This window comes from Sipha flava, unplaced genomic scaffold (assembly GCF_003268045.1).
Source record: "Sipha flava isolate LNK unplaced genomic scaffold, YSA_version1 197_pilon_pilon, whole genome shotgun sequence".
Lineage (NCBI taxonomy): Eukaryota > Metazoa > Arthropoda > Insecta > Hemiptera > Aphididae > Sipha > Sipha flava.
Genome location: NW_020272774.1, coordinates 1,878,901 through 1,892,007, shown reverse-complemented (window position 1 = coordinate 1,892,007; position 13,107 = coordinate 1,878,901). Strand labels below are relative to the sequence as shown.

At 30.4% G+C, this 13,107-nt stretch overlaps 1 protein-coding gene across 1 annotated transcript; it reads right to left on the bottom strand.

Annotated features, from left to right (window-relative positions):
* Positions 1–4,331: 4,331 nt before the first annotated feature.
* LOC112681838 (lysosomal acid phosphatase-like) lies at positions 4,332–9,197 on the bottom strand. Its single transcript, XM_025552150.1, has 7 exons — positions 8,638–9,197; positions 7,224–7,322; positions 6,747–6,989; positions 6,101–6,280; positions 5,908–6,031; positions 4,842–5,047; positions 4,332–4,556 (listed from the first exon to the last, which is right to left on the bottom strand). The coding sequence occupies exons 1-7, from the start codon at positions 8,812–8,814 to the stop codon at positions 4,404–4,406; spliced, it is 1,182 nt and encodes a 393-aa protein (XP_025407935.1). The 5' UTR covers positions 8,815–9,197; the 3' UTR covers positions 4,332–4,403.
* Positions 9,198–13,107: the final 3,910 nt, after the last annotated feature.

Genomic DNA, 13,107 nt, shown 5'->3' with positions numbered 1-13,107 from the left:
GTGATTGTTCGAACTATGCAATAGAGAAACAGCCACTATCTTTAATAGGTATACAAAACTACAAAAGGCGAGGGTGACCAATGTGTTCAGATGTCCACAGCAAAATAAATTGAAAAATAATATGATGGGTACTTATGTGTTTAAAAACAATCAATTTATAGTTATAATAATGAACCTAAATAAAATCATTACGATTACGAACGTCACTGTTTTAATTAGTATGTACATATATTGTATAATATGGGTTGAAAATAATCATACATTTTCGTCGAACGGTCGAACATTCAAACATTTTCGCCGGTAAATTGATTTATATTTACTCGCGAACTCGCCAACAATATTATCGTCAATCAGTTTATATATCAATATTTAATATTCTCAGTCGTCTTATTAGTGAGAAAAACTCCACGATTTTGGCTTATTCTTATTTAGTGGCTGCATATTTTTCATGCGTCACGCGTAATTCATAATAATGCAAGTTATAACTAAAAACAAGTAGCTTTCCCATCGGGCGGTTTGTCATAACGTATTTTCGAACTGCCGCGGTCGTTCACGCAAATCGACGTTTCAAGAATAGGCTCCCTCCAGAGATTTAAATTATTAAATTGCGAATTTTCTGATACCAAAATTAATGAGTTTTTGAATGTCATTATTTTTTTTTGAGAGTAAAAAAAATAATACACAAAAAAATTGCCACCTTAGGCTCGAGCCTGACGAGCCTAATAGTTAATCCGCCAATGCAATACAATGACGCCAAACGCTATCAAATTGATGAAAAAAACATTGTGGTGATAACGATTGGTTCATTGAATTTTTTGATGGTGTTCCCACTCCAACTAAAAAAAACCCGATGAACGCAAAAGAAGTATAGTAAGAATAAAAGTTATGTAAATAAAGTATCATAAGTTTAATTTGTCATGCTGGGCATACATCAATTGCGCCGAAAATCGCAGGTAAAGAAAGAAAAATTATGGGATAGAAAAAAGGTATACATCAACTGCGCCGATCGATATTCCAATGTTATAAATTGTGTACGTCAATTGCGCCGATCGATATTTTAATGTAATAAATGGTGTACGTCAATTACGCTGATCGATTCTTAAATATATATAAACATCTATAATACTATTTCTATTATAACTACATATCGGTTTTTACGTGTAATAATAATATATATAATATCTAATATATTATCTATATCATAGGTAAGTTTGAATTATATTATTGTATTATTATTAAGATAAAACAAATTAAAAAATGTGGAAAAATACCGTGTTAGGTTATAGATAAATCCATAGTATTGTGCAGTACAATTCCACGCGTTGTTCGTATAGTCGTTCGTTTAGTTGTCGTGGCTCGTGCTTAAATTTATAATGGGAATAGTATTAATTAATTTAATTAATAAATTAAATAAATTTATAATTTTATTTACTTTTAACTAATATAACTTTTTTAATACCAGCGCAATAGATGTATTCCTATTTAATATACCTTTTTTATACCGGTGCAATAGATGTATACTATACATCTATTGCGCCGGTATACATTGTATACTATACAGGTAGTGTCCCAAATTCGGCGCAATTGACGAAACCCCGTCATGCTACTATTAGATCGATGGCGTGGGGCTGGGTGGAGGAAGCTGCAGCTCCCCCCCCCCCCGAAAAAAATCCTGGCTATGCCGCTGAACAGAATATTAGGAGTTTAAATAATAAATTAAATAATTTTATATGTAATATACAGTGTGATAATTATGACTTTCTTGTGTTAACCGAAACCTGGTTTAAGAGCGAAGTATTGGATTCAGAGCTTGGCTTTCATAAATATAATATATTTAGATGTGATAGGAATAATCTAACGAGTAATTGAAGTCGTGGTGAAGGTGTTATTATAATTGTGGACATTAAATATATCTGTAAACAGAAATTTTTACGCCCGGGGAAAATGTTAAAATTATGCCCTATTTGGCGTTTATTAAATTTAAATTAAATTAAATCATAGACCTATAATAAAATACTCTTCTCAAGAATTTTTTCTAATAATTAATATGCAATTATACTCATTGAGTTTTAACTTAATATCAGTATTTACAAAGTTAAAAATATCAAATTAGTCGTTAATGATTACAAAAATTACACCTAAAAGTTTACGCCTGGGGATGACTTCCCGTCTTCCACCCTTTAGTTCCGCCCCTACCTGTGAATTTATATTGATTCCTTATGATTCAGTTGAACAAGTTTTTGTATTAATTACAATAAACGACGCTCAAAAAATTATTTTAGGTTCATGTTATATATTCTAGAAACAAGTCTACTATCGGTTTATGAAACACGCAAACACAATTAATTGGCTGTTTTCAATTTTGGAGATAAGACTGATATCTTAATCGCAGGAGACTATAACTTTAGTGGCATGACCTTTTTATGTAACAATACTCGTTAAACCGCAAGTGGTCACCACTCTGCATCAGTTTTTCCGTTCACAATTTATCGCAGTATAACTTTAAACGTAATCTCTAAGATAATATACTCGACTTAATCTTCACTTAAATTTAATATCTATTGAATTGTGTTTGAGTTCCTTAGTTATAGTAGAACACCACCCACCCCTAAGTATTAGGTACGAGTTATATAAATTAAATAACTCATCAATTCCAACACAAGTTCATCGTAATTTTAGTAAAACTAATTTAGATAGTATATCAATCGCTTTAAATACAATTAATTGTTGTAATCAATTTTCCTATATGATTGTCGATACAGCGGTTACAAAATTTTACACAGTAGTAAATAGAATTTTAAATTTATATGTACCAATAGTAAAGCGTTTCAAATACAACTAGGTATCCTTCTTGGTTTGATAATAATTTATGAACATTAATAAAAGAAAAATGCTTAGCACACACCGGAATATAAAAAGAATCCCAGCCAAACACCGTACATGAAATTCTCTGAATCACTTTCAAAATGTAAATATTTTTCTAAACGTTGCCATTATCAGTATTTATCTAATGTACACAAAAAAAATCTATCTACCAATCTTCGAGGCTTTTGGAACTATATAAAAAACCCTCAGTAATGCATTTTAATAAAGAACGGTACGACAGTAGTGAAGACATGTAACGCTTTTTCTAATTACTTTTCCTCTGTTTATATATCACCGAATTCTACAATTGCTTTTCATTAAACGAACATAAACCAAAATTCACATATTAATTTATCTTCTTTAAATAATTCAGCAGTTGAGGTTTTTGAGGGTTTTAATAACCTAAGTACAAATAAGACATATGGTCCTGATCAACAGCTTCCGATAATTTTATTTCAATGTCGTTATGCACTAGATTATCTCTTATGTTTGTTTTGTAATACATCTCTATCTGATGGCTGATTGGCTCTGATGTTTTCGACTTTAATTATGATAATGAAACTAAACTTCGTTGTTTAAGTCTAGGTTTCGGATAAATAATAAACAATTGTTATATATATACATATAATGTTTTAAATGTAATATTTTTTTTCTGTTCATATATTCTGTAATTAATGTAAATTTTCTATGTTTATAATAACACTCAGTGGTATAATTGTGGAGAGATAAGTGCCCCCTGATAATTTTGAGAGGTTTAAAGGTATAATTTTGTCCCCTCCTAGATAATCCAACAATATAAATATTTGAATTATAAGTTAAGAAATAATATAATATTCATGTATTATTTAAGATATTATATGATACCTAAGGGAGCTTAGGATTTTGTTCATGGTTAATAAATTATTTTGTCCCTCTGGATTTTTTCCCAGTTACGCCACTGATAACACTTACGTACACTCATGATGCACACTTATATAAATAAATAATATTATGTTATCTTTAGCATGACTGGGATAATGTGTAATTGTGTGAACATTCAATATTATAATAAAAATACAAAATTATTTTAATTTTCAATTATAATTATAAATTTAAATTTCGAAGTACATAATGTCTTATTTAGTTATTTAGATAAAAATAATTTTATATATCTATATTTAGATAAATTCAATTTCTACGGTATCTATCTATATCGATTCATTCTATATATATTCAGATATCTTATCTATATCTAGATTATTTTTATAATCTAAGCACAACACTGGTCATGATCCTTTCGCTACCTGTATCTATTATCTAATTTTAGTAACAAGCCAACACTAAATCATTCAGTTTTGAATAATTAATAATTTTGATTGGTCGACGTATGACATATTTTGAGAGGGTAAGATTTAATTTCGGAGACACTCAATTTGTGGACATAATTAAAAAGTAATTTATTAACAATAATAAAATTAAACTTTACATATTATGTTAACATGCTGTTTTTATAATTATTAATTTTTTTTTTTTTTACAAAATGTGACGAATAAATCATTTTAGTTCCCTTCTATCTGACAATCTTGTTCCCATTCTGTAGACATTTCATTGTTAATAAGGTTTACGAAGTCATCTAAATTGCAAGAATAACCACATTTTGGAATTGACATTTCTTCTCCGTTTTCATTATCCCATTTATTATAGTAGAATACCTAAAGTAAGAGTAAAATAACTTTTAACTCTATAATTTATCAGTGTTTAATATAATATTATAAGGTCTAAATAATTTTGTTTATAAAAATTGTAAAAAAAAAATAAACTTTCACAAACACTTCCATTATCATCCGAATTATTCAAATTAGATACCATAACTAATTAACGATTTCTCTTACCTCTTACTACTAAATAATCCTCCGTTGAAAAATATACTAGCAAAAACTCATTAATTAATGTTATACCCATGTATAACATTTTTTAGAAAACTATTAGAATCATACCTTTATTGTTTTGTTCAAATATAGATGAAAATGTGCCGAGGCACCGAAATCAGGTAATTTTATTTTATTATTGCCTAGAAAATACATCATCGTTCCTAAAGTCATATCATGCCCTGCATAAAGATGCATATTATTTTTTGTTTTAATGTAGTCTGGACTATTTGATTGTAATTCCATGTTCAAACTAATCTGTTTTATCAGAGGTCCTGAAATAAAAATTTAAAAAAAAAATCATAATTTTTGTATCGTTAAAGAATGATACGTATTATAATAATGTGAAAATATAATGAATGACAATAACATTAATAAGTAATGACTAATAGTTCAATGTTCTGTTTTAATGTTTATATATATATATATATATATCTCAGATGTCTATCCTCAATACAAGCATTGATTAAAAATACATTGTATATTTAATCAATGCTATTAATTATTTATTTTGTTAAGCCTGTAAAGAAACAAAAGATAACATAATAAAACAATAAAATATGCGGTCAAGATGTTAAAATGAAGACACAGGGGTCGTGAACTGCTTATCTAATGTAATAGTAAAAACATGTATATCACTTTCAGCTATTAATATTATTATTATTTTCTGACTGCTATTTATTTATTGTATTATTACTATTAATTTATTAGTATTGATTTCTTATTAATTATTATTCACATTGAAGTTCATCGGCTAGAAGACTTTTTTTCTCTATCTTTTTTTAATGTCGTTATTTATTATTTTTATCATTTAATTTTATTGTTCATGTAAAAAGAATGTCATAATATTGAATTTCGAAGAAAAAAATATTAAAATAACAAACGCCTTTTGAATCAAAGGTGGTATTTGTGGTATTTTAATAAAAATGTTATAATCAAAATTAAAAATGTTTGATGATATCGAAAAGTCAGTTTTAGGAATTAAATTTGTTTTAGTTCATTAAACTTTCTTTACATTGGCGATATTAATTTTTGGTATGATTTTTGTATTTTATAGTTTAATCAGCTATCTTCGGGTGATTTTGCATATATTTAAAAGTTAAAAAACAAATAATAATATAAAAATAATAATTACCTATAATTATATTTTGTATTTTTTTATTATTATAAACTCTTCTTGTTTGTTCGTAGTAAATTAATTCCATTAATTGAAATTGTTCATGGTTGATCCATTCTGGCAATTGCAATTCGTTGGATATCTTTGATGAAATAAAAAAATCTGTTGTAAAGAATGATGAATGATAATTCTAAAAATATTTTAAACTCACCATGGACTTAAATAGATCGTATAAGTCAAACATTGCTTCAATATTGATTGGTATTCCACATTTTTCAGACAAATGTGACAATAGTTCCTCAATTTGGGTTTCATTATAATTATTGATAATGACATCGTTATCATTTTTCATAAACCAGATTGTGTACGGACATGAACCGTTACGAAACAACTTCAAAAGAATGATTCTCATTTTATATAAATTAAATTTTACCCAATCAAAAGCTCACCGTACATTGAATAATCAGAAATCGAATTTACGGAGAAAGAAGTAATACGTTTATTCCGTTTTATTTTGAAAACGCGGACGGAGTTAAATTATCACTGACCAAAGCTATATATTATAAATTTTAATAATTTATAAATTAATATATTAGTTTTTGAAATGTCATGAAATATCTAATAATGCCTTAAACGCTATTTTTCTAATTTAACGCAAGTAACATAACATCGCATTGATAATTAGATACATTTTGAAAATAATTAGGTACTAACAACCAAATTGTATATACAGCAAATGTATAATATTCTGTTTTAAGAATACGATCATATATATATATATATATATATATATATTTTTTTTTAGTAAAATATGTTTAATGGAAACACAACGTATAAGTATTAAGTTATAAGCATACCATTGTTTGATCTGGCGAGTCATTGGAAATCGGTATAGGCTGCCACACTGTTTCCGAGAAGGACCACTTTTGATAATATTTTGGCGGATACATTCCAGCCAAAACCATTGCTGCTGACATGAAAGTTCGACTATATTTGGTAGTTTTGACTAAAATCTCATGGTCAAGGTACAAATCACTAATGAATCCATTGTATAAACGTCGGAACAGTTTTCCTTTTTGGTACATATGCTGTTTTCCTATCTAATGAATGATGGATAACAATATTATACAACTACACATAGTGCAAGTGCATTCAAAATGCAAAGATATTAAATTAGATTGCACATTGTAATATTGTTTAATATTAAATAAAAATATACGTTTTTTGAATACTTGAAAATTTATCACGATAAAAATGATATAAAAATTTGTTTTAAATATTAATAAATAAAACCGATTTTGAATTTGAAATTTGATGGAGATTGGTTTTTATACCTTTGTTAACTGCCCTTTTCCTTCAGGAAAGTTATTCTCGTAAATGTTGGGAAAAGTTTTGTAATCGAAAGCTGGCGATCTATCTCCATGGCGGAATACCTGTGAACATATTTAATAAAATCTTGTATAATAATAGTAAGTCACTAGGTAAGAATTTTTTTGGTTGGATAATATTAATTTTATATTTTTGACGGATAAATTAGACAGAGATATAAAATATTTAACGTAAAAAAGAAAAAAGTTGTCTAAAACGCGTGATTTATTGAAATCGTTCTAAAACCCCATTTGTTGCATACGAATATCGTAAAATATATTTGTACTTAATGAAAAAAATAATTTTTTATCTTTCATTTTGATCTGCGTCGGTTATTCGCTACAGACCAACAAACGTTCGTTTCAAACGCAGTGCGTATTACGAAAAATTTAAAGATTCAGGATTTGCGGCACCAGGGGGTGGACACAAAACGGCAGTAATGAAATCAGCGGCCATTTTAATTGAGGTACTTTTGTTATTAAATTATAATCAGTGATAACTGATATTCGTTATTAATTGTAATTTCAACTATGGTAATTATTCAATATATGATCCTAACCAAACAGTGTGAAACATGGTGACCTACTGGGTACCAAGAAGTTTTTACTTGTGGATCATTTTTTAGATAGTATGTCTACCATAATACAGGCCCATGTGCAGGATTTCAGAATGGGAAGTGTTTTAAAAAACAAAAAAATGTATAAAATAGATTCATCGATGGTTAAATAGTATTATACAGGTATTTATATACATTTTTTAAGTATATAAAAACGTTTATATCGATATAATACTATAAAATGCAAATCATTGTTCAAGTAAATTTACAAATATAATTGTAATATATTTACAAAATCACAATTTATATTTTTTTGGTAATGATGGGAGTTGACCCATGGTTATACCATAGCATAAGACTTACAAGCCCCCCAAATCTCAAAATCTTATTGCACCTAATACCTTGAAAAATAATACTAATATTAGTAACATTTGAAAATGCGCAGAAGCTTATAAAGAATATTACTACCGTTTCATGATGGAATAAAATGTTACTAACTTCGTACTGTACCTCAAATAAAATGGCTGACTGATTTCATTATTGTCCTATGCTGCACATGTAATTTGTTATCAGTGTCCATTCTGTCTTATTCTGTGGCGGTACCGACGAATGTTGTTAACTATTAATAGGAACCTTGCGAACAACAGTATTGCAACTGCTAACGTTACTCGGTTAAACGTAACAATATCCATTGGTCGTAACTGTGCGCGCGGAAATATTATGCTACGGATTCAACAGCGAAACCTTGCCTGGGGCCGTGCACGGGCAAGATTTATTTATTTTGTCAGCGGCTCCGTTGGACGGGTAGCTAGCCGTATACGTACCACGGTGACGGACTTGAGCGAGGTGCTCGCAAACGTTCCGGGCTCGGCGTCCGTGTCGTTGTCGTCGTCGTCGTAGGACTGCGTTCGTTCGTGGTGCGTGACCGCGTACCAGACGCCGACAACGGTGCCCACGGTCAAGCACGCCAACAGCGTGACGATCCTGCGGTCGAGCGTCATCCCGCGCGTTTCGGGTTCCGCTCGCGACGCGATTCTTCTGAGGGGGGGAGGGATACCCGCTCGCCCGTTACCTGTGCTCGTTATCCGTGTGTCGTCGCGCACCGCACGTTTCTGCCGCGGTGCGGCCGGACCCTGTTCACGCTTTCCCGGGTCGGACCCCCGAGTGCTGTTGATCGCGCGTTCTCACCGTTTCTCGGGCCCTCGATACAAGACTCCGGCGGGACGTGTTGTGGCGTTTGGCGGACCGTAATACGTACAGTCTAGTGGTCGACCGCAGAGTTGATCACGTACCACGGCTGTTGAGCGAGCGTGAGCTAATTGCAGTGTCGATGTCATCGCCGATTGTTAAGATCATTAAAATTAATAACTTTCATTCGCCGCTTATCACTCTTTTTGTTCTTCTTCGCCCACTCAAATAACCGATCGAAAACGTTCGAATTACGTTTTTTATCATCAAATGTAATTGTGTTACTCGCTACTTAAGGCCGCACACCGAAGAAACTAGTTTTAACGAACCGATTTCATATCTGCCGTACACCGATGAAACTAATCGTTTATAGTTTCAACAATGTCGTCTGATGATGAGGATGTGTAAATTACGATAACATCCTATTATCAGTGACAATGAATATAATTACAAGTGTAATACAATTGTACTTTACTCAGTTTCATTTTAAATACTGACATTTAACCTAAATGTGTACATTTCTCCATGGTGGGTGGTTTTATCCTCTACGCGAGTTCGTCTATTTATAAGACACCAGCTGACCCGACAAACGTTGTTTTGTCATATAAATTATTTCTAGAGAATATTTTGCTAGAAAAAATAACTAATTTATTATAGGCATGTAAGGATAAGGATGTAAGGAAGAGGTATGGAGTGCTATGAACGGTGACGAAATATAAAAATGAAAAAACATCAAACATTTATTTTTTTAATAATTTATTAAAATTTATCCATTAAAATTATATATATCACTAATTATGACAATATTATTAAAAAACAATATCTATCCCTTAATGCAACAGAGTGTACAATATTTTTTGTTATCCCATATTTCGCCAACACAAACTGGATGGTTCGAGAGCATGCCACGTATAATTGTCCGTGTGAAAAATATGATTTACTCAAAATCTAAGGCACAGACAGACATCGTTTGGCCTTGAGACTTATTGATAGTCATTGCAAATGCCAATTTAATTGGAAATTGAAGGCATTTAAATTGTGTTGGCATAACTGTGGATATAATAGGGATTCGCGGTAATAATATATTTTCACCTCAGAATTTGACATTTAAAATTATGGCTTCGATAACATTTTTCATTAATTTTTTAACGACTAATCGCGTGCCGTTGTACAACCGTGGTGGGTCAAACTACGAAACAAAATAACTGGAGATCAAACCTTCAATTCTAAACTATGCGGTAGCATGCCTGGTAAATCCAATGAGTTTAAAAACTCTGTTGGATAATTTATAGCTTCAGTAGTATCGCAAACTGTAGATATAGATTTGTTTTACACCAAGTCTCCTGGTAACAAATGTTGTATCTTGAGATTCAATTCATTGACGTCCTCATTTTTTGATATTAAAATTGCTCTTTCTGTCAGCCACTCATGATTTGTGTATTGTCAGTGTACATTGGGAAATATCTGGTCAATGAGAGCATCTTGCGAATAAAAATGATTGTGCAGAAATCGGTCGGTAATTTTATACATCCCGTTTCATCTATAGTAACTTTCCCATCTCCAATATGTAACAATTGTTTCAAGAATCTTCTGCATGCAGCTTTTTTTGATTGAATCGCAAGTATCGAAATCGTTCGCTCTCTATTTTTACATTTCGACCATGAATTGTTGACAAAGTTCATGACATCGTAGAATAACTTTGTCCTGATCGCGTCTAATCATCAACCGATATGCATAATAATTTTTCGAACTAACATTCCTTTTTGTTTTGGCACCTTTGTTTAATATTTATGCAATACCCGTCATTTATTACCAAAAATAAAATTAATAGTTTTTAATAGTTTTATTTAATGATTAATTTTCAATTGCGCAGTTATCGACCTGGTCAAAAATTATTAAATTAAACTATGATTTATTAAACAATAGCACTTTTCCAACTTTTTTTTTCGTAAAAACCTTCTCCTGGCAATTACGAACAATTTAAAAAAAATTGAGCTAAATCGGCCCAGCCGTTTTCAATTGATGAAATGTTATACATTTTTGGCTCCATTTTTATATATATCGATAACTAATAACTAATTATTTATTAACTTTATCGGACTAAATGTACGCCTAAAACCTACTCTGTGATGTCTTCTTTAATTAAAAAAAAACTGCACGACATCAATAAGTAGTTTCAGAGTTTATCGCGAACAAAAAAAAGCGACTTCATTTTATATAGTAGTATAGAGTATAAATATAGATATAGATTTATAAATACTTTTGACGGTGGCAGTTTATGTACTAGTATAATAAATGCTTATATGTGGTAGATATAACAACGTATTTTGTTTTCTTTAATAATAAATACAAATGTATGTAACTGAATTAAATAAGGTTCATTGCAGAGAAGATTACTTAGAATTTCTTGAACTAACTGTTATATTTTAAAATTGTATTCCTCCTCGTGGAATCTTGTTTCAATTTCCAGGAGCAATTCATCATGTTTGCTGGATGTCAATAGACATACATATATTGTTTAAAAATACTTTTATTTCGTCAAGAATATAAATTTAACCAAAAGGAATACCAATCAGTTGCTGATATATGTATTTTTATTATTCGTTGTTATGTAAGAGCGTGGTTCAATGCTTCAAATGCTTGTTTTTCACCACGCCAAGACTTAATTTTTTGCGAGATCTTTATGTCCATTGAACAGTAGATGAAAAGTTTTCTAAACTAACACTAAAACAATTTCTCTGCTATACACTATGGTAATTTACTATACTATGGTGTAGTAAACTAATATTTCCTAAATCCTATACACCCATTATAGTAAACGAACACTTCCCATATATCAGATAATGTCTAACACAAGATCCTGGACGCCGAAATATTGTATACTTTGGACGACAGATCACAGGTTTCTTCTAAAACAATAAACTATATTATTCCACGTACAATTTAAAAATAATTTAGAAACCCGTCCATGATCATGCGTAGAAAACGAAATAAATCAAGTATGTAAATTTGTAAATAAAGTATTTATACTTTGGTAGGTACTATTAATATTGTTTAGTATGATAGTATTGTAGTAAACCGACCTATATCATATTAGTAATCTAAACCAATCTATGTCTTATTAGTAATCTACACATGTTTTAATAGACATCACCTACTCCTAGGTGTCCTTTCTTGGCAATTATTATTTGGCATTCAAAAAACTCTCTATTACATCCGTATCCAAGTCTCGTATGCATGTGTAAGAAGGGTAAAACAGCGTTCGCTGTTTCATATAAATACGACTACTGTTAGTCCAATAGTTCAGAAGAAGAAAGAATAAGTTATCCGAACTTAGCCTCAAACACTATCTGGTCGTGTAGCCTGCGTGCCAGTTAATCGCCGCCAGATTTAGTGTTAAAACACTTATCTTCTCGGGCAGACTTTTTACGTTCTGTCCTCAAATTTACTTAACAATTATTGTACTTATGCTTATATTTTATGTATTATAATAAATATTACTTTTAAACTAACTTCTTATTGACTTTGTGACTCCAACATATTTGCGGTTCAAGCGAAGTTGTCAAAGGAACAATTGTTAAACTCTTATATTTTATTCTGTGCAAGTGCCAATAGCATGTTTTAAAATATTTTTATTTTTTTTATTTTAATACGTAATATACAATCTATATCAAACGACACAATAAGCATATATGATAAGGGGTACAGATTACATGAGTATACAAAATACAAAAAGTGAATAAAGAAGCCACCCAATGATGACACTTAAATGTTGATAGTTTATATGAAAAATGTAAATGAATTAAATATATTTAATAAGTTAGTATTTTTTTTTTTCTATATTAAAATTTGTAACAGGTCTCTACACCATTCACGTTTTAATCGTCTAGGAGGACTGCCGGGGATTGAGAGGGAGGAAAGGTTTTTAATTAAAGGATTTGAGTGGGAGGAAAGACGGTTGTGGAATCTTTTGTAAAAGTGTTTGGCTTCCTCGTGGATAGTTTTTAATTTTAGGTCTGTATGGAGAGTATGGTTAGATATGTATGGGGGAGCATTTATTAATTTTCTTAGCGCAATGTTTTGAAAACATTGAATTTTATTTAAAT